General features: G+C 41.0%; 1 protein-coding gene and 1 long non-coding RNA gene across 3 annotated transcripts in view; one reads left to right on the top strand and one right to left on the bottom strand.

Annotated features, from left to right (window-relative positions):
- Positions 1-23,590, top strand: part of LOC133574816 (uncharacterized) — a 164,942-nt gene that overhangs the window by 403 nt on the left and 140,949 nt on the right. The gene's annotated exons all lie outside the window — the stretch shown is intronic.
- LOC133574814 (WD repeat-containing protein 70) overlaps positions 1-23,590 on the bottom strand; it is a 124,524-nt gene that overhangs the window by 4,265 nt on the left and 96,669 nt on the right. For both annotated transcript variants that reach the window (XM_061927112.1, XM_061927113.2), the window contains exons 14-17: positions 19,933-20,033; positions 19,770-19,849; positions 9,202-9,318; positions 448-610 (exon numbers count right to left, since the gene is read on the bottom strand). In XM_061927112.1, coding sequence (XP_061783096.1) covers positions 448-610; positions 9,202-9,318; positions 19,770-19,849; positions 19,933-20,033 — 461 coding nt within the window. The remainder of the gene's footprint in view (positions 1-447; positions 611-9,201; positions 9,319-19,769; positions 19,850-19,932; positions 20,034-23,590) is intronic.

Genomic DNA, 23,590 nt, shown 5'->3' with positions numbered 1-23,590 from the left:
TTCGAAATGTTTTTTTCAAGAAAAGTAGTTGCATCAATCAAACATATGCAGGAGAAACACAGTAAGAAAGGTATAATAACTAAACGTCACATTCAAAAGGACAATTTGTTAGAAAATAAAGCAGCTCCAGTCTGCATTTAAACATTACAGTGTTTTTGTGGGTCTTGATGCAATATTTATAACTCATGCTAGTGGCTTCCAGGCTCTTTTACGAACATCACCTGCTCAGGAGTGCAAACATGCGGACGTGCAACCTCGCAGCTTTGCTCCACGCCAGCTTGCGATAGCCATCTAAAGCTGTCTGTTACGGCTCGCTCTGCTCTTTGAACGCTGCGGACCTGCAGAACTAGTGCGTCTCTTTAAACATTTACACGTAACACGGGTGTTGAAGGAAACCTGACGCTTGATATGACACGTGAAAGGCGGCGGGAAAAGGGATTTTCTTACTTCTTGTAAGCCGGGGCCACCCAGTAAGGGTTCTCCGAAGCTTCCTTGGCGTGACGCAGGATGGCCTCTCGCGCGTTGCTGTCGTCGGTTTTGTCCAAAGCGATGTTCTTCACGATGAAGGAGGACAACGTGCCGCCGTGGGCCGCCACTCTGCCACCTCGACCTGTTGGGAGCACAGTTTTAGTAACACGCTGAGGATGAGAACTGTAGCAACACCTAAACGAGTACAAAAAGACTGTAGGGAAAGTCCAGAATACTTCAATGTGTAATTGGCATACTTGAGGCATGTGGGTGTAATGTTTTTTAACATATACAGTGGTATCTTAAAGAACCAGTCCTTTATTTTACAAGTTTTTAGAGATAAGAGTTTAAGCTTTATCCGAGAGACAAGCTGGGAGAAACAATGTGGCTTAGGAGCCTCTCTGCCGCTAGTTGGCAAGTAGCACAGTGACCACTGTAAGTTTAAACTAAAACATCCGGTTTTACTCGGCTGGCATTAGCTTATAGCTCAGGGGTCGGCAACCCGCGGCTCCGGAGCCGCATGCGGCTCTTTGATCACTCTGATGCGGCTCAGCAGCTTACTTGCTGAACCCCCCAATTTTCCCGTGAGACTTCCGGATTTCAGTGCCTCTCGCAGAAAACTCCCGGGATTAATTTTCACCCTCACGGGTATAATAAGGGCATACCATGATGGTACAACATTTGTCGCCCTCTACAATCTGTATTAACAGAGTGCCAGCCCAACACTTGTTATACAATATACATCTTCTGCTTGCACACGTACGTGACAGCAAGGCATACTTGGTCAACAGCCACACAGGTTACACTGACGGTGGTCATATAAAACAACTTTAACACTCTTACTAATAATGCGCCACACTTTGAACCAAAACCAAACACGAATGACAAACACATTTCGGAAGAACATCTGCACCTTAACACAACATAAACACAACAGAACAAACACCCAGAATCCCATTATACACCCCTGCTACCACCAAACCCCGCCCCCACCCCAACCCTGCTCCCTCACACATCAACCCCCACCCCCCCTCTCTCTGTGCGAAGAGTTAGGGCTGCATGGGATTCTGGGTATTTGTCCTGTTGTGTTTATGTTGTGTTACGGTGCAGATGTTCTCCCGAAATGTGTTTGTCATTCTTGTTTGGTGTGGGTTCACAGTGTGGTGCATTATTAGTAAGAGTGTTAAAGGTTTTTTTTTTATACCGCCACCGTCAGTGTGACCTGTGTGGTTGTTGACCAAGTATGCCTTGCTGTCACCTACGTGAGCAGGCGGAAGCCCCATACAACGCGTGGCTGATCAGGCACGCTGGCTGTAGCGGGTTCTATATGCTGTATCAACATGGCACGCATGACGCTGACAAGCGCCATTCATTTAAAACCCGCGTGCCGCACTAGCTTTTAAATTCCACACAAAGGTGTGAGCAGCGTGTCTGAGACCCCTGGTTTATACATAGCACAAAGCAAAAAATAAAAATGGTATGCAGTGTTATTTCATTTAAAATTTCAAAAAATGTTTGCGGCTCCCATTGTTTTCTATAATTTGTGAAACTGGTCAAAATGGCTCTTTGACCGGTAAAGGTTGCCGACCCCTGTTATAGCTAAATATCAACTATCAATTGTTTTCCAACCATGGTTATTCATTGAATCAAAGAAATAAATCATCCAAAACATGAGCGTGTTGGTAAAGCAATTTGATGGTATCACTGCACCATATTGAAGCAGAATGAGTCGATAATGCCAAACAAGAATGTTGAATGATATCTAAACGGACATTTATCCATGAAAACATGGAAAAGCTGGCGTTCGATGAAGAAACGGCTGGAAGGAAATACAGTACTGTACTACATACATTCTATGTTTATTGTTTTTATACAATATTTATTATCTAAAAGTTGTTTTGTTTTAAAAAGCACATTAGATACTACATTTTTTGAATCGATTTCAATTCATTTCAAGTGTTTTTCGAGGTACAGAACCAATTAATAAACCCGTATGCCGAGGTACCACCGCATATTTCCATCCATCCATCCGTTTTCTTCCCCTTATCCGAGGCCGGAACTCTTTACCACCAGACCTTCGCAACTTAGATTCAATATCCCTCTTCAAATCAAGACTCAAAACATACCTATTCCTGACTGCTTATTCATTGTAATCATCTTTTCTTTTCTTTCTTTTTTTATCCAATTTGATTTTATTGTTGTGATTTTGTACGGTGTCCTTGAGTGCCCAGAAAGGCGCCTTATAAATAAAATGTATTATTATTATTATTATTAAGCAGGGAAGCCCAATCTTCCCTCTCCTCAGCTACTTCGTCCAGCTCCTCCCGGGGGATCCCGAGGCGTTCCCTGGCCAGCCGGGAGACATAGTCTTCCCAACGTGTCCTGGGTCTTCTGGTCTCCTGCTGGTCGGACGTGCCCCAAACACCTCTCTAAGGAGGCGTTCGGGTGGTATCCTGACCAGATGCCCAAACCACCTCATCTAGCTCCTCTCCATGTGGAGGAGCAGCGGCTTTACTCTGAGTTCCTCTCGGATTACAGAGCTTCTCACCCTATCTCTAAAGGAGAGACCCGCCACCCGGCGGAGGAAACTACAAACCCAGTTTCCATATGAGTTTGGAAATTGTGTTAGATGTAAATATAAATGGAATACAATGATTTGCAGATCCTTTTCAACCCATATTCAGTTGAATATGCTACAAAGACAACATATTTGATGTTCAAACTGATAAAAAAAATGTTTTTGTCAAATAATCATTAACTTTAGAATTTGATGCCAGCAACACGTGACAAAGAAGTTGGGAAAGGTGGCAATAAATACTGATAAAGTTGAGGAATGCTCATCAAACACTTATTTGGAACATCCCACAGGTGAAAAGGCAAATTGGGAACAGGTGGGTGCCATGATTGGGTATAAAAGTAGATTCCATGAAATGCTCAGTCATTCACAAACAAGGATGGGGCGAGGGTCACCACTTTGTCAACAAATGCGTGAGCAAATTGTTGAACAGTTTAAGAAAAAACGTTCTCAACCAGCTATTGCAAGGAATTTAGGGATTTCACCATCTACGGTCCGTAATATCATCAAAGGGTTCAGAGAATCTGGAGAAATCACTGCACGTAAGCAGCTAAGCCCGTGACCTTCGATTCCTCAGGCTGTACTGCATCAACAAGCGACATCAGTGTGTAAAGGATATCACCACATGGGCTCAGGAACACTTCAGAAACCCACTGTCAGTAACTACAGTTGGTCGCTACATCTGTAAGTACAAGTTAAAACTCTCCTATGCAAGGCGAAAACCGTTTTTTAACAACACCCAGAAACGCCGTCGGCTTCGCTGGGCCTGAGCTCATCTAAGATGGACTGATACAAAGTGGAAAAGTGTTCTGTGGTCTGACGAGTCCACATTTCAAATTGTTTTTGGAAACTGTGGACGTCGTGTCCTCCGGACCAAAGAGAAAAAGAACCATCCCGATTGTTATAGGCGCAAAGTTGAAAAGCCAGCATCTGCGATGGTACGGGGGTGTATTAGTGCCCAAGACATGGGTAACCTACACATCTGTTAAGGTGCCATTAATGCTGAAAGGTACATACAGGTTTTGGAGCAACATATGTTGCCATCCAAGCAACGTTACCATGGACGCCCCTGCTTATTTCAGACAATGCCAAGCCACGTGTTACATCAACGTGGCTTCATAGTAAAAGAGTGCGGGTACTAGACTGGCCTGCCTGTAGTCCAGACCTGTCTCCCATTGAAAATGTGTGGAGCATTATGAAGCCTAAAATACCACAACGGAGACCCCCGGACTGTTGAACAACTTAAGCTGTACATCAAGCAAGAATGGGAAAGAATTCCACCTGAGAAGCTTCAAAAATGTGTCTCCTCAGTTCCCAAACGTTTACTGAGTGTTGTTAAAAGGAAAGGCCATGTAACACAGTGGTGAACATGCCCTTTCCCAACTACTTTGGCACGTGTTGCAGCCATGAAATTCTAAGTAAATTATTATTTGCAAAAAAAAAATAAAGTTTATGAGTTTGAACATCAAATAGTCTTTGTAGTGCATTCAATTGAATATGGGTTGAAAATGATTTGCAATTCATTGTATTCCGTTTATATTTACATCTAACACAATTTCCCAACTCATATGGAAACAGGGTTTGTAATTTTTGCCGCTTGTACCCGTGATCTTGTCCTTTCAGTCATAACCCAAAGCTCATGACCATAGGTGAGGATGGGAACGTAGATCGACCGGTAAATTGAGAGCTTTGCCTTCCGGCTCAGCTCCTTCTTCACCACAACGGATCGATACAGCATATATATATATACAGCATATACTGGCCAGGATCTTCAGCTCTCACTGGATCAATTCGCAGCCGAGTGTGAAGCGACAGGGATGAGAATCAGCACCTCCAAGTCCGAGTCCATGGTTTTCACCCGAGAAAGGGTGGAGTGCCATCTCCAAGTTGGGGAGGAGATCTTGCCCCAAGTGGAGGAGTTCAAGTACCTACACTGCAAAAACTGAAATCTAAGTAAGATTAAATATCTCAAATAAGGGTGATGTTTGCTTATTTTCTGTCTGATAAGATAATTCTTCTTACTAAGCAGATTTTATGTTAGCGTGTTTTACCGTACTTGTTTTAAGTGCTTTGGTCCTAAATGATCTCAGCAAGCTGAGATTTGATGACCTATATTGAGTAAAACATGCTTGAAACTAGAATATCAAGTGTTGCAAAGCTGTGTCATCAACACTCACAAGTATAAAACTACTTTTTTAAAGTAATAATTTCTTACTTCAAGCATGAAAAAAAAATCATGATGCCGAGCGCATATCATTATGTCAAGATAATGGCACTAGCATTTACTTAATTTAAGAATATTTTTCAACATATTGAGCAAAAAGGTCTCAATTTTTTTTCTATAAAGAAAAGTGCACTTGTTATTAGTGAGAATATACTTATTTTAATGTATTTTTGGGTTCATTGAGGTTAGCTAATTTTACTTGTTTTGGAAAGTCTTGACAAGCCAAATGTTCTTGTTCTATAGGCAGATAATTTTGCTTAGTTCAAGTAAAATACCCCTAATTTTTGTATTTTTGTTTCCTTGTTTTTGAACACTGACTTTTTGCAGTGTATGAGTCTTGCCCACCGCATATTTCAATGTATTTATTTATTTTTGCTCTACTTTTTCATTTCTGCCGGTTTCTATTTTGACTTTTTTTCGACAATGTTCCACAAGCCCATAAAAAGCAAATGCAACATGGCTTTGGATTGGACTTTAGAGAGCCTTGATTTAGCCCAGTGGTTCTTAACTTTGTTGGAGGCACTGAACCCCACCAGTTTCATATTAGCCCTTCTTTAGAGGAAAAAAAAACCAAACATTTTTTTTCAAATTCAAGAAAAAGTCATGTTTTTTTGACTGGTGCACAAAATGAACTGTGCATGTTGGTTTTGTTCAAAGAACAAAGAACTCACAACAAATTACACACCTTACACCAGGGGTGCTCATTACGTCGATCGCGAGCTACCGGTCGACCTCGGAGGGTGTCAGTCGATCACCAGCCAGGCATTAAAAAAATAGTCCTAAAAATGAGCGATCATAAATCTTCACTATGACGTCACTTTCGTCACTTGATTGACATTCACGGCACCCGAGGGTCTTCTGAGATGACGCTGGCTGCTGCCAGCTCATTAAAATGACCGACTGGAAGGCGAGAAACACTTTATTTCAACAGACTCTGGCGCCGTACCTGTTGTCAAAACTCCAAAGACCGACTGCACAGTTGCGCTAACAAAACAAGAGTCTCAGAAAGCTGGCGTGCACAAGCTAGCAAGCTACGGAGTTTGCCGACAATGTATTTCTTGTAAAGTGTATACAAAAGAGTACGGAAGCTGGACAAATAAGATGCCAAAAACCAACCACTTTCATGTGGTATTGGACAGAAAGGAGGACTTTTTTCTCCTCCATTCGAAAATGCGGATGTTTTTAGCACCACTGTCTGATTCCAATCAATGCAAGTCATCACAATCAGGTAATACACCAACTTATATTCTTGTCTTCATGAAAGAAAGGAATCTATATGTGTTAAACATGCCTGTATTATCTTTAAACACCTTAACTTGTTAACAATATTAACTATATGTGTTAAACATGCTTGTATTATCTTTAAACACCTTTAACTTATTAACAATATTAACTATATGTGTTAAACATGCTTGTATTATCATTAAACACCTTTAACTTGTTAACAATATTAACTATATGTGTTAAACATGCTTGTATTATCTTTAAACACCTTTAACTTATTAATAATATTAACTATATGTATTAAACATGCTTGTATTATCATTAAACACCTTTAACTTGTTAACAATATTAACTATATGTATGAAACATACTTGTATTATATTTAAACACCTTTAACTTGTTAACAATATTAACTATATGTATTAAACATTCTTGTATTATCATTAAACACCTTTAATTTATTAACAATATTAACTATGTGTTAAACATGATTGCATTATCATTAAACACCTTTAATTTATTAACACTATTAACTATATGTGTTAAACATGCTTGCATTATCATTAAACACCTTTAACTTATTAATAAAAACATATATTCGATAAATAAATAAATATAAATTATATATATGAATGAGGTAGATCCCCACGACTTGATCAATTGAAAAGTAGCTCGCCTGCAGAAAAAGTGTGAGCACCCCTGCCTTACACACACACATGACCATGAATTGATTAACGTGGACCCCTAAGTTGAAAAACTTATTGGGGTGTTACCATTTAGTGGTCAATTGTACGGAATATGTACTGTACTGTGTAAACTGTACTGTTTCATATAATGTATTCTCTTCCTTTGCAATCTGCTAGTAAAAGTTTCAATCGATCAATCAAACAACCTGCAAATCAGATGGAAAATTAGAGGGAACATTGTTTGGGGGTATCCATAATACGCCGATAGGGAGAAGTTTTTATTTACAAGATAAGTCGACTCACCGAACCCAGGTTAAGAACCACTGATTTAGCCACTTTCGTCCCAACACCGCCATTTTTCCATAATTGTGAGACAGTATCAGATGTGCAACAAACGCAAGACGATGGAGTTTAAAACTGAACATCTAAGACTGACTGACTCCTGCCTTGTTGTGTTCATTGGCGTTGTTAGGTCTATTTTAGGGGGGCTCAAGCCCCCCTAAAATGTTCTTAAGCCCCCCTAAATAATTTGGTGTTATATATATATATATATATATATATGAATTTATTTTATTTTATTTTATTTTTTTAACAAATACATGCCAACATATTCATTATAAAGTGGCCCGAATATGAGTTTAAATAAATTAATCATATAACCTGTCATTATTCACTCAGTTTCATAGCGTAAATCACCAAAAATTATTCCTGGGCGCGGCACCGCTGCTGCCCACTGCTCCCCTCACCTCCCAGGGGGTGAACAAGGGGATGGGTCAAATGCAGAGGACACATTTCACCACACCTAGTGTGTGTGTGTGTGTGACAATCATTGGTACTTTAAGGGAGAGAGCCCCTTTAGTGTGTCGGTATCCAATCCATTCCACTTGTTCATATAGAAAATGCCCACATCACTCAAAATCCAGTCCGCATTTTCTCTGCGACCTTGCCTGCGGTCCTTGGACTTGTTCATATAGAAAATGCCCACATCACTCTTGTAGAATCTATATAAAGTAATATACATTAGTCTAATGTTAAAACAATGAAAAAAACATTACATATATTTGTTTTATTGTATTGTTACATGAATAGCTGTTGTATTGTTATAGAATGGCTTGTTAAACATTTCATAGGATTTTCAGAGGGAGGAAAAACCAAGACATTTAATATAAAATGGCAAATTAATAAATACATTAAAAGAAAAAGAAAAAAAATGGTTAAAAGACATCGTCCCGGGGAGCATTTAATTTCGTCCCGTGCATTTTTTAAATAACACTAATAACAATGAATCATTTCTAAGTCTTTGTTAGCCGTTTGTGAAGTTTTGTGCTCGTGCGCTACGTTCGCTCGCGTCCTGTGCATCTCCTGGGGGCTAAGCCCCCCCTGTCCTTAAAAGCTAGTGACGCCCCTGGTTGTGTTGAAAGCGATTGTCGCTGTCAGACAAGTGATTTATATGACATTGGGTGCTGTGTGAAATACACAGACAAATCAATGAGGCTTAAATGTGAAAGAGGCTTTTGAAAAACTGGCTTACAGCATTTTATGAGACGACGAGCGCCTGAAAAAAGTAACCAATGACTCTTTTTAGATGTCAATTAGCGATGCTTTGATTGTGCGGCAGACAAGTACACAAGTATTTGTGTGTTTCCTGTCAAAACGTGACATCTTTTAATAATTATACAACAAACAATCTCATAAAAAGATTGTGGAGAGTCTCTCGGACAAACAGTACTTTGCCATAGTAACATCTTTTGACACATTGGGAAGCCATATATGTTTGTCTGAATTTTTTAAAGTGCACATTTTTAACACTAGTCCACTAAGGAAGCAGACTGTTTGAGGAGATGTGTGAAGAAAAGCTTGAATCTGCAGTGCCGAGCCAGCTGGAACGCCACAAAGCCAGGGGGGGAAAAAAAACGTGGCCTTGGATAGTTGCAGCACACATGCACAAAATGCAAGCAGGGCTGTTGCAGCATCCACCCCAACATGTGCACACAAACAAACTGAGAAAGTGTGTGTGTGGTCACCTGGTCCAGACACGGGAGGCTCGGGTTTATGGGACTTCTTGGGGTCCAGTCTGTCCTTCTCCAGCTGCTTGCGTGTGCTCCTCTGCCGGGCCTCTCGGAACATGGGCAAGGCGTGAGCTGGGAACAAAAAGGAGGGAAAATCAGCGTTTCAGTTGAAGTGCAAAAGAGAAAAAGAGTTGCAATGGCGAGACGTTGGGCTCAGACTCTCCCTTGTGCAGGCGCAACGGTGAAAATGTTGCGTTTCCTCGATATTCTTATGAAAAACAATCTACATTAAAATCCAACAAATGTCTTGAAATATCATCATATCATGCCAGCATAACTCAGTGGACCTCAGTTCAGCGAGCATCAAGACTAAAACTACTCTCAACAAATGGCAGACAATAACCAAAAGACATACTAATATCTAACAAGCTATTTTTATTAGAGATGACTGATAATGACTTTTTTGATCACTTCAACGCATGCTTTTGTCTCCTTCAAAACTGATATGGTTAACATTATAAGTAGAGATGTCCGATAATGGCTGTTTTGCCGATATCCGATATTGTCCAACTCTTAATTACCGATTCCGATATCAACCGATACCGATATGTACAGTCGTGGAATTAACACATTATTATGCCTAATTTTGTTGTGATGCCCCGCTGGATGCATTAAACAATGAAACAAGGTTTTCCCAAAATAAATCAAATCACGTTATGGAAAAAAATGCCAACATACTGCTATGAACATACCAATCCATTATTTATAAGTTCTAATGTGTTAAAATTTTCAGATATTGTGTTTTTAAAAACAATGGAAATTATGTTTCGAGTAAAGAACAACAGCCTTGCAGCTTGTATTCTTAGGTTATTTCAATTAAGAGGAGAAACCCATAATTTACAGGTGGTATTGATTTTTGAAATAGGTAAAGCAAGAACGAATATAAAATACAAATGTATTTCAGTTTTAGGAGTTAAAGGGTGGAACAAGCTCAGTGATGAGTTGAAGACATGTACTTCTTTGTTAAGGTTTAAGAAAACATTGAAAGGTGAGATAATTGAAAATTATAAAATATAGTAACAATTACTTTCATCCTATGGATTTTGATTTTTTTTTTTTTTTTTTTTTTTACATTGATGTTCCAGGTAATCTTATTTTCAGTGCAGATATATAAGATAGGCAAATATAAGCTTTGGCTTCAGCCTATTCCTTTTTCGGTCATGCTTTTTCTTTTCTTTTCTTTTCCTTTTGTGTGTAAATGTGTATGATTGTTATACTGTATATGTATAGTCTGTACTCTTAAACTGGTCACACAAAATGGTTAATGGTTGATGGTTGATTATATGACCGAAATAAACTTATTTCATTCATTTCATTCAACATGGCACTGCCATATTTATTATTGAAGTCACAAAGTGCATTTTTTTTTTTTTAACATGCCTCAAAACAGCAGCTTGGAATTTGGGAAATGCTCTCCCTGAGAGAGCATGAGAAGGTTGAGGTGGGCGGGGTTGGGGGGGGGTTGAGGTGGGGGAGGTAGGGGGTAGCGGGGGATGTATATTGTTGCGTCCCGGAAGAGTTAGTGCTGCAAGGGGTTCTGGGTATTTGTTCTGTTGTGTTTATGTTGTGTTACGGTGCGGATGTTCTCCCGAAATGTGTTTGTCATTCTTGTTTGGTGTGGGTTCACAGTGTGGCGAATATTTGTAACAGTGTTAAAGTTGTTTATACGGCCACCCTCAGTGCGACCTGTATGGCTATTCACCAAGTATGCATTGCATTTACTTGTGTGTGTGTGTGAAAAGCTGTAGATATTATGTGACTGGGCCGGCACGCAAAGGCAGTACTTTTAAGGTTTATTGGCGCTCTATACTTCTCCCTACGTCCGTGTACACAGCGGCGTTTTAAAAAGTCCTAAATTGTACTTTTTTAATACCGATAATTACATTTTAAAGCATTTATCGGCCGTTAATATCGGCAATCCGATATTATCGGACATCTCTAGTTTGTATTGCAACTATTTAGAATGAATGCAAGGTAACTTTTTTTCAGCTTTCCTTGTTTGTTATTATAGTTCATAGCGTCCAAAAAGGGTTTTATAGTTTTGATGTAATAATATTCCAGTGGAGAACTGCACTTGTTTGGAATGTTGACTATAATTAACAACTCTTATGAGCGACAAGATCACTTTTTTTTCTTTTCTGCATTCTCACTCGTAAATAGAAGTGCGCTTACAATGAAGTCAATGGGAACAATGATATCATTGCATCTATTCCGACCGTAAAATCCAATAAATAATCATCCAAATAACGCCAACAATACCCCATTTACATGACCTGCAAAAACTGAAATCTAAGTAAGATTAAATATCTCAAATAAGGGTGATATTTGCTTATTTTCTGTCTGATAAGAGAATTCTTCTCACTAAGCAGATTTTATGTTAGAGTGTTTTACTTGTTTTAAGTGTTTCGGTCCTAAATGATCTCAGTAAGATATTACAGCTTGTAGCTGAGATTTTATGACCTATATTGAGTAAAACACGCTTGAAACTAGAATATCAACTGATGCAAAGCTGTGTCATCAACACTCACAAGTATAAAACTACTTTTTTAAAGTAATAATTTCTTATTTCAAGCATGAAAAAAAAATCATGATGTCAAGATAATGGCACTAGCATTTACTTCATTTAAGAATATTTTTCAACATATTGAGCAAAAAGGTCTCTTTTTTTTCGACCAAGAAAAGTGCACTTGTTATTAGTGAGAATATACTTATTTTAAGCTATTTTTGGCTTCATTGAGGTTAGCCAATTTTACTTGTTTTGGAAAGTCTTAACAAACCGAATTTTCTTGTTCTATTGGCAGATAATTTTGCTCAGTTCAAATAAAATACCCCTCATTTTTGGAATTTTTTTCCTTGTTTTTGAACACTGACTTTTTGCAGTGCAAGTATTAGCTAACGTTTAGCGACACACTGTTAAGAGAGGCAACTTCCTTATGCTGCTAAATTGTCATCATGAGCTGGTGAGTTTCTTTCTCGCCTCCGAGCTCGTGAAAGTTTATTCTTGATTATAAATGATGCCTCTCACCTCGATAGTCAAATGATGTGGACAAACTGAGAAGTCGGTACACTTTGACAGCCAACCTTGACTCGGAAATGGCGAAAATGATTGTTGTTTGTTCCACCCACTTTTTTTTTTCGCAAGAATTACAAGTCATTCTTCATCTAAACGGGAATATATCAACAACACCCCATCAATCGGCATTACAGTGAGAGCAGACATTGTACAAAAAGTGATGTTTTATTATGTTTATTGGCTCTCATGTCTGCAGTGAGCAGTAATCAGTGAAGTTGTTGAAGGACAACGCTAACCTTGTGATGTGATGTGAAATTAACGAGGCACGTATGTAAATAGTAAATGCTATTATGAATGTGCCTGTTTCTACATTATAAGTACATACTTACAGTGTGTATATAAAACATTGATGGAAGTGTTTGGATGTTGTTTAAGCACTTTATAGGCTCGATTTTAAGCAGACTTTTGCTTGCATTTATTTACTAATTGGAATGCATAAATAAAGAAAAACATATGTGCTCTCGTCTTACATAAGAATCGTGAATGATAGGCAACATTCCAAAAAAAGTGCAGTTCCCCCTTTAACTGAGACACACTGCAGGCTTACACACAAACATGAATCCACAAAAATATACGCCACACACATACATACCCCACCCCCACAATCCAACGCCCTCGACACAAATCCCATAGGGGTGATGAAAGGATGGTCAGCGGTTGAGAGCTGCGGCCTACCACCATGACCCCGCACTCCCTCCCCTCTGTTGCTAGATATCTCGAGATGTATGTTGTAATATGTATATGTGCTTTGCTATGGAGGTTTTTCCCCACTCCAGACTGGGCCCCCTTAGGAGCCCAGTCTAGATTGTAATTTTTTACTCATCCTTCCCCAGCGTTTTACCTTTTTCCCCATCTTTTACGGGGCCCCTTGTGGCGACCCATCAGCGTTCCTGTTCTGTAACCCTGTACACTGTTTGTTTGTCTAATCTTGAACGGGTTTGTGCTGAAAACAACGTTTTGTTGTACTTGTGCAATGACAATAAAGAACTATCCTATCCTATCCTATCATTTAACTTCTTTTTACACATGTACGACAGTAAAATGCAGCTTTTAAAAACATGTCTGTAAAATTAATATGTTTCATTAGGGAACAGATTATTTCTGTTTCCAGTAATTCCTATGGGAAGAATGTACATGAAGATTGGTAAATCTGCATTATTTTTCCACATTTAAATTGTAATGTTCCTCTAAATTAAGGACAAATTCCAATTAGTTTCATTCAGTGCTATCAAAAGATTATTTTATTATTTATTATAGATTAAACATGATTAATCACAGGTTATTGCTCGCTTGCATAATTCAAATTAACTTGAAAAAAAAAAAAAAAAGTCCAATACTTGGACACAAATGCATTTTTATTATCAGAATGTCATACAGGAATTTTTTTTAAATTTTTTTACTTAAATGCACATCATTTATTTGCTGAAAACTAGATTAATCACATGAGTTAACTCATTATTTTTGACAATCATATTTTGGGTATGTTTCGAGTTTTGAGGCACTGTCAGATTCACTCTATACACCTTAGAGAACCCTATCACAATAAAAGCCCCCCAGCACTTAACACCATGAGGGTGCAAGTGTGCATGGGCAAATGTGAATGACCGTATGTATGTGTGTGTATGTGTGTGTGTGTGTGTGTGTGTGTGTGTGTGTCTTCCTATCCTAAGGGGCTACAAAGAGACACTTTAGCCACAGCTGAGATGAAGTGATTTTCCATCGAGGGGAGCATCTATCGCTCTTAATTCCTCTCCACGCCCCATTAAGCAAAAAGGTTACTGTTAACAGATTCCCTCGTTTTTCCCTCAATGGGCCCCTCTAATTTTCCAGCAGCGGCGTGGGAACATCAAGTGCGTCAATCGCACGGTCACACCTCGGCGGTGTGGGGATGGGATCGATCCCGTGTCGCGGTCGCCCCAAACAAAAGAGATAATTCTGTCCACATTGTGTGTGCACTGTTGTGGTTGTTTGTTGTCGTTGCGGCGAAGGTGGGACGCCACGACGGGTCAGGGTGTCTGTGATTACGTCAGGGACAGACGCTGATGCACGACCTCGGTGGGAACACGTGGCGGCGGCGTGGAAGACCTACTCATCCACGACTCATCACAGCCCATCAGCTAATGGAGAGGCGTGGACGCCGCGTGGTCGCCCCCTCCACATGACACCCAGTGGCGACAACAGCAACTCTCAGCAGATTCAGTCTTTTAAGGTCAACTGCTCGAGGCCCACAATGGGACTATATTATAGAGCGTTTTTTATTCGGGCTCCAGTACTCTGGAATGCCCTCCAGGTAACAGTTAAAGAGATGCTACCTCAGTAGAAGCATTTAAGTCCCATCTTAAAACTCATTTGTATACGCTAGCCTTTAAATAGACCCCCTTTTTAGCCCAGTTGATGAGCCGTCTCTTTTCTGCTCTGCCCAACTCTTTATTAGGTGAACACAGATGAAGCGCGAGCTCAGTGTTTTTCAACTAGTGTGCCGTGAGATACAGTCTGGTGTGCCGTGGGAGATTATCTAATTTCACCTATTTGGGTTAAAAATATTTTTTGCAAACTAGTAATTATAGTCTGCAAATAATGTGCCGTTTTTGAGTGTCGGTGCTGTCTAGAGCCCAGCAGAGTAACCGTGTAATACTCTTCCATATCAGTAGGTGGCAGCAGGTAGCTAATTGCTTTGTAGATGTCGGAAACAGCGGGAGGCAGCGTGCAGGTAAAAAGGTGTCGAATGCTTAAACCAAAAATAAAAGGCGAGTGCCCCTAAGAAAGGCATTGAAGCTTAGGGAAGGCTATGGAGAACGAAACTAAAACTGAACTGGCTACAAAGTAAACAAAAACAGAATGCTGGACGACAGCAAAGACTTACTGTGGAGCAAAGACGGCGTCCAGAATGTACATCCGAACATGACATGACAACCAACAATGTCCCCACAAAGAAGGATAAACACAACTGAAATATTATTGATTGCTAAAACAAAGAAGATGCGGGAAATGTCGCTCAAAGGAAGACATGAAACTGCTACAGGAAAATACCAAAAAAAGAGAAAAAGCCACCAAAATAGGAGCGCAAGACAAGAACTAAAATACGACACACAGGAAAACAGCAATACACTCAAAATAAGTCATGGCTGATGTGACAGGTGGTGACAGTACACCTACTTTGAGGCAAGAGCTATTATGATGCATGGTTGGTTATGCTTTAAAGTCATATCCAACAATTGTGACGACTTTTTACTGTCAATTTGAGTTCCGTTTTTTAATGATTTCTGCTGGTGGTGTGCCTTCGGATTTTTTCAACGCAAAAAATGTGCCTTGGCTCAAAAAAGGTTGAAAAACACTGCGCTAGCTGTTCAAAGTCGGGACCCGGGGTGGACCATTCATCTGTGCATCAGTTGAGGACATCTCTGCGCTGCTGACTTGTCTCTACTCAAGATGATCCCCTGCTGGCCCCACTATAGACTGGACTCTCACACTATTAACTAGATCCACTCCATTGCACCGGTCGCCCGGGGGGATCCCCACTGTTAGAATAATGATGTGTAAAGTTATCACACAACTTTAGTATGCTTAAAGTCCGTTGCTATAGTTATTAGCTATTGTGCTCAAGTTAGATTTTTGTATCTGTGCAAAGCTGGCAATCCAAAAGATTGCCAGCCGTCTCTATCAGTGTTGTGTCCAGACTCGGCCTGCTGACTGCCGAGGCCGAACACCGCCGTGACGCAGACAGAGCAGAGACGAGGCGATATCACCAGCGTCAACACATTTGCATTTTTGTATAATTATATATTGAGTCTAACTGGAGTTGTCGAGATTACCCTCTTCCCTCAGCGACAGCTTCAGTGATGTAACAGGGACCCATACATTTTCTACCGCCTATGCCCTTTGAGGTCGCGGGGGGCGCTGGAGCCTATCTCAGCTACAATCGGGCGGAAGGCGGGGTACACCCTGGACAAGTCGCCACCTCATCGCAGGGCCAACACAGATAGACAGACAACATTCACACTCACATTCACACACTAGGGCCAATTTAGTGTTGCCAATCAACCTATCCCCAGGTGCATGTCTTTGGAGGTGGGAGGAAGCCGGAGTACCCGGAGGGAACCCACGCAGTCACGGGGAGAACATGCAAACTCCACACAGAAAGATCCCGAGCCTGGGATTGAACCCCAGACTACTCAGCACCTTTGTATTGTGAGGCAGACGCACTAACCCCTCTTGCACCGTGCTGCCCTCTTGTAACAGGGACCTTCCTAATAAATAGAGATAAGCACGCGGGCTGGACTTTTAGAACGTAGTTTGGATCTGTAACTAGAATACAGCCCAAAACACGTGTCTCCTCATGAGCTAAATTGAACTCTGTCTCTGCATGATTCCTTGCTTCTTGTCTGATTAATAGATGTCATCAGTGTTTGACCCTGACACCACATCTGTGGTCCCCTCCAAGGTTTCTCATTGTATCCCATTGGGTTGAGTTTTTTCTTGCCCTGATGTGGGATCTGAGCCGAGGATGTCGTTGTGGCTTGTGCAGCCCTTTGAGACACTTGTGATTTCATCATCAGCCGTTGTCAGTCCACTGCTGGACGAAAGCCTCAGCATGTTTCTGCCATAGTAAACGATCTCCAGCTGCTCCCTGCCACTGCACTGTTCCCCAATATTTGTCTATTTCATCTCGCCATCTCACTCTCTGTCTTCCTCTATTTCTGCTCCCATCCATGGGTCTCCATGATGTCATTAGGGAAGTCCATCTATTATCTGTTCTCCTACTGATATGTCCAGCCCACTTCCACTTACTTAATTTGATAGTTCTCATAATGTCTTGGACTTGCGTTTGTTTTCTCACCCATTCATTTGTTTTTCTGTCTTTATATGTGATTCCGAGCATATTTCTTTCCATGTTGTGTTGTGCTGCTGCTATTTTCTTTTCCATTTTATTTGACAATGCCCAGGTTTCAGCTCCATATGTCATGGTTGGTAACACGCATTGATTAAAGACCTTTCTTTTTAGGCTTAACGGTATTTCTCCTCTCATGATGTTGCTCGGTTTTCCATATTGGCACCAGCCCAATCTGATTCTCCTCCCTATTTCCTGTTCTTGACTCTTTTCTTTCAGGCTAAATCTCTGCCCTAGATAGATATATTCATGAACTTCATCAATTTCATTTCCATTAACAGTCACAGGTCCATGAGGTACCATGGAATTTGCCATAACTTTTGTTTTCTTCATATTCATTTTCAATCCACAACATTTGCTGGCATTTGCAAGGTCTTTAAGCATATCTTCCACTTCACTGATTTGCTCTCCCAAGACAACAATGTCATCTGCAAACCTCAGATGATTAAATTTGTCTCCGTTGATATCAACTCCTTTATCCTCCCACTCCAGAGAGCGAAATATGCCTTCCAAACAAGCTGTAAACAGTTTAGGCGAAATTGTATCGCCTTGTCGGACACCCTTCTTTATGTGGATTTTCTCGCTTGGTTTGTGCATCGTAACTGTGGTAGTGCAGTTTGTGTAGATGTCCTTGAGTAAGTTAATGTACTTATGATGAATTCCTTGATCTTGCAGAGCTTTTAGAACCGACTGTGTCTCCACCGAATCAAATGCCTTTTCATAGTCTATGAAGGCCATACAAAGTGGTTTGTTGTATTCTTGGCATTTTTCTTTGATCTGATTCAATGTATGAATATGGTCCATGGTAGAAAAACCACTCCTAAACCCTGCTTGTTCTCTGGGTTGGTGGCTATTAAGTGTGACTTGTGATTTAGGGCTATATACAGTGGGGCAAAAAAGTATTTAGTCAGCCACCGATTGTGCAAGTTCTCTAACTTAAAATGATGACAGAGGTCTGTAATTTTCATCATAGGTACACTTCAACTGTGAGGGACAGAATGTGAAAAAAAATCCAGGAATTCACATTGTAGGAATTTTAAAGAATTTATTTGTAAATCATGGTGGAAAATAAGTATTTGGTCACTTCAAACAAGGAAGATCTCTGGCTCTCATAGACCTGTAACTTCTTCTTTAAGAAGCTCTTCTGTCCTCCACTCGTTACCTGTATTAATGGCACCTTTTTGAACTTGTTATCTGTATAAAAGACACCTGTCCACAGCCTCAAACAGTCAGACTCCAAACTCCACTATGGCCAAGACCAAAGAGCTGTCAAAGGACACTAGGAAAAGAATTGTAGACCTGCACCAGACTGTGAAGAGTGAATCTACAATAGGCAAGCAGCTTGGTGTGAAAAAATCAACTGTGGGAGCAATTATCAGAAAATGGAAGACATACAAGACCACCGATAATCTCCTTTGATCTGGGGCTCCACGCAAGATCTCATCCCGTGGGTTCAAAATGATCATGAGAACGGTGAGCAAAAATCCCAGAACCACACGGGGGGACCTGGTGAATGACCTGCAGAGAGCTGGGACCAAAGTAACAAAGGTTACCATCAGTAACACACTACGCCGACAGGGAATCAAATCCTGCAGTGCCAGACGTGTCCCCCTGCTTAAGCCAGTGCATGTCCAGGCCCGTCTGAAGTTTGCCAGAGAGCACATGGATGATACAGCAGAGGATTGGGAGAATGTCATGTGGTCAGATGAAACCAAAATATAACTTTTTGGTATAAACTCAACTCGTCGTGTTTGGAGGAAGAAGAATACTGAGTTGCATCCCAAGAACACCATACCTACTGTGAAGCATGGGGGTGGAAACATCATGCTTTGGGGCTGTTTTTCTGCTAAGGGGACAGGCCGACTGATCCGTGTTAAGGAAAGAATGAATGGGGTCATGTATCGTGAGATTTTGAGCCAAAACCTCCTTCCATCAGTGAGAGCTTTGAAGATGAAACGTGGCTGGGTCTTCCAGCATGACAATGATCCCAAACACACCGCCCGGGCAACGAAGGAGTGGCTCCGTAAGAAGCATTTGAAAGTCCTGGAGTGGCCTAGCCAGTCTCCAGACCTCAACCCCATAGAAAATCTGTGGAGGGAGTTGAAAGTCCGTGTTGCTTGGCGACAGCCCCAAAACATCACTGCTCTCGAGAAGATCTGCATGGAGGAATGGGCCAAAATACCAGCTACTGTGTGTGCAAACCTGGTAAAGACCTATAGTAATCGTTTGACCTCTGTAATATAACCTTTGTTGGCAATAACAAAGTATTGAGTTGAATTTTTGTTATTGACCAAATACTTATTTTCCACCATAATTTACAAATAAATTCTTTAAAATTCCTACAATGTGAATTCCTGGATTTTTTTTTCACATTCTGTCTCTCACAGTTGAAGTGTACCTATGATGAAAATTACAGACCTCTGTCATCCTTTTAAGTGGGAGAACTTGCACAATTGGTGGCTGACTAAATACTTTTTTGCCCCACTGTAAATAAACTTTGATTGATTTATTGATAATACATGGATACTGCATGTGTGTAGGCAGAGATATGGTGGTACTCACGTGTAATGACATACTCCTGGGTGAGGGCCTCTGCGTGCTTCTGTTTCCGCTTGCTCTTCACGACACACAGCTTAGCCCCTCTGGATGAACGACAGTTGGTGACACGTCAACATCACCAGCGGACACCGTGAGGACAACAACACGATCTAATGACAAATCCAACCTGTGGCTTTTGACGGGGTCGTAGTAGACCTTGGCCAGGCCGTTTCCCGTTCCCACCATGATCTGGTTGAGCTTCGGGTGCCACAAGCAGCGCACCACGCTCTGCCGTGCAAACACAGGTAGAACAAGCAGGTGAAGGAGGTCGCCTACTAATGACTGTCATCTTACCGTTCATGCTGCGTTTGTGCTTGTGACAATGACGCAAGTTAGTTGTGGTGCAGTTTGGCTCGGCTTCACAGATGTGCTGCTCTACTTGACTATATTTGGAGGTCGGGACGAGGGGCTGCGTGTGACAGATGGCTGCGAGCCAATAGAGCAAATGCAACCACATTTATCCAGAGGTGTGTGTGTGTGTGTTCGTGTGCGAGACTACACGCACAGAAGCTGCAGCTACTGTGTAATACAGCAACACTGACGCCACACTGGAGCGGCGTCTCTATTTTTTGCACCCCCAGCAACATCTGTGCTGAGCCAACGGCGTCAGAAGGTGTGCAGAACAAAGTGCAAACGCGCAGTACAACAGTGTGGGGGTGGATTGAGGTCTAGGACAGTAGTAGTATGCAGGACGGGGGGTGGGTAGCGCAACCATTGGGACGTCCAGATTCGGTGAGTTTTGAAAAGCTGCTTAACGTCCAGCTGTTCAGCTTCCCACCAGGACACCAGGGCAAGGAGCCTCAATCTCACACGCACACACACGCGCATGCACGCACACTCATTCATTCATTCATGCCTACTCATATATCAAAGCCTTATCATTGAATATAAAAAACAATAAACGAGTTATCTGCATGTGCACTCACCAAATGATACACCTGCATAGAAACGTGACTGATGCAAATGGCTGAATTTTTGTCACTGAGGGCGCACTCTGCATGGCCATGACCTCGGTCCCATCATTTCATTATACAACGCTGCATTATTGACAGTAGAGATGTCCAATAATGGCTTTTTTGCCGATATCCGATATTGTCCAACTCTTGATTACCGATTCCGATATCAACCGATACCGATATATACAGTCGTGGAATTAACACATTATTATGCCTAATTTTGTTGTGATACCCCGCTGGATGCATTAAACAATGTAACAAGGTTTCCCCAAAAGAAATCAACTCAAGTTATGGAAAAAAATGCCAACATGGCACTGCCATATTTATTATTGAAGTCACAAAGTGCTTTTTTTTTTAACATGCCTCAAAACAGCAGCTTGGAATTTGGGACATGCTCTCCCTGAGAGAGCATGAGGAAGTTGAGGTGGGCGGGTTTGGGGGGCGGGGTTGAGATGTGGGGGGGTGGGGGGGGGGTAGCGAAGGGTGTATATTGTAGCTTCCCGGAAGAGTTAGTGCTGCAAGGGATTCTGGGTATTTGTTCTGTTGTGTTTATGTTGTGTTACGGTGCGGATGTTCTCCCGAAATGTGTTTGTCATTGTTGTTTGGTGTGGGTTCACAGTGTGGCGCATATTTGCAACAGTGTTAAAGTTGTTTATACGGCCACCCTCAATGTGACCTGTATGGCTGTTGACCAAGTATGACTTGCATTCACTTGTGTGTGTGTGAAAAGCCGTAGATATTATGTGACTGGGCCCGCCCGCAGCGGCAGTGCCTTTAAGGTTTATTGGCGCTCTGTACTTCTCCCTACGTCCGTGTACACAGCTGCGTTTTAAAAAGTCATACATTTAATTTTGAAACCGATACCGATAATTTCCGATATTACATTTTAAAGCATTTATCGTCCGATAATATCGGCAGTCCGATATTATCGGACATCTCTAACTGACAGTGTGCATTATTATAAGGCTTTAAGTTTATTTCTAGTATAAAAGGCAGCAGTTTTCAATATTAACTAACAAGAGGATGCTTTAATTATATGACGCGTCCACAATGAGCAAGTATACTGTAGACCATTTTAGCCCAGGGGCCGCATGGAGGAGTATCTATTTCCATGTGAGGTAAAATCATGGCATAATAATACAAAAATAAAGACAACTTCCAAAAAAAATGTTTTGTCTTACTTCGGCCAAAAATAGAAAAAGTACATTCTGAAAATGTACACATTACAAATAATTCTCTCGGCAAAACACTTCGTTTGTTGAAGATTTTGAGGAAAAAATTGGTGCAGTTTCAAAAACACCATGAAAAACACAATGGTAAATGGGTTGTACTTGTATAGCGCTTTTCTACCATCAAGGTAGTCAAAGCACTTTGACACTATTTCCACATTCACCCATTCACACACTGATGGCGGGAGCTGCCATGCAAGGCCCTAACCACGACCCATCAGGAGCAAGGGTGAAGTGCATTGCTCAAGGACACAACGGACGTGACGAGGTTGGTAGAAGGTGGGGATCGAACCAGGAACCCTCGGGTTGCTGGCACGGCCACTCTCCCAACCCCGCCACGCCATCCCCAATGAACTTAGAATGAACTTTGTCTCAGTGTATTCACAAAGCTTTTAAACTTGAAGCACTTCCTGTTAAGCATGCTCATTTTGGCAGTTCAAAATTAAAGATGTGTTTGGAAAAGCAACCAAGTGCATACTTGCCAACCTTGAGACCTCCGATTTCGGGAAGTGGGGGGTGGGGGCGTGGTCGGGGGTGGGGCGGGGCGTGGTTGGGGGCGTGGTTAAGAGGGGAGGAGTATATTGACAGCTAGAATTCACCAAGTCAAGTATTTCATACATATATATATATATATATATATATATATAGATATAGATATCTACATCCTGAAAATATGCAAACAAAACTGTTTAGATAATTGATACTTCAAACTTGCATAAATAAATCTTAAGGAATATAACATAACTTGGCTTCTGAGAGTTTCAAAATGTAATGAATAAAATGCTAAAGTTGTTGATAAACAAGCAATTATTTTAATAACTAAATATGGTCATTTTAAATGAATTATTATGATAATTTAAAATCAATTATTTCAAATATGTTTATTTTAATGTATAATTCTATGGCTGGATGTAATAAGGAGTCACAAAAAAATACAAATAAAAATACAATTAATTTTGATGTTTTTAGCAAAATATAGTAAAAATGTATTTATTTATTTTTTTTTTTTAATTAATAAATATATTTATTTTTAGGTAAAATAAACATAATAATATAATTTATCTCTAGTCTGGATGATTTAGTTCTTGTCACCCTGTTGTCCTCCCGTCATGAAAAAAAGGCTGTCCTCACTCAGGTCGGCATGGAGCTGTAGGGGGCGTGGCTTCCAGCTCCGGCTGAAAATCGGGAGATTTTCGGGAGAATATTTGTCCCGGGAGGTTTTCGGGAGAGGCGCTGAATTTCGGGAGTCTCCCGGGAAATTCGGGAGGGTTGGCAAGTATGACCAAGTGTTTCCTCTTAACCGCCACATTGGGGACATCCGCAACAGCCACAACACATTCATTTATCATTAAAAAAAATAAAAAAATAACATCAATCGTCATGTCTCTCATAATTATTGTGAACGATAGGCAACATTTTTTTTAAAGTGCAGTTCCCCTTTAAGTGCTGTTTGATTGGCAGTGACCAATAAAACCCTGGTGTAGCTACTCAGTCCGCCCTCAATGAGTCACAACAGTGGAACAAGTCAACACATTAGGCTACAAAAGGCTTAAGGAGTCCACTTCAGTGAGGCCCACACCAGCAGAAGTCCATCCAAGAA

This window comes from Nerophis lumbriciformis, linkage group LG32 (genome assembly GCF_033978685.3).
Source record: "Nerophis lumbriciformis linkage group LG32, RoL_Nlum_v2.1, whole genome shotgun sequence".
NCBI lineage: Eukaryota > Metazoa > Chordata > Actinopteri > Syngnathiformes > Syngnathidae > Nerophis > Nerophis lumbriciformis.
This window is presented reverse-complemented; position numbering and strand designations above follow the sequence as displayed.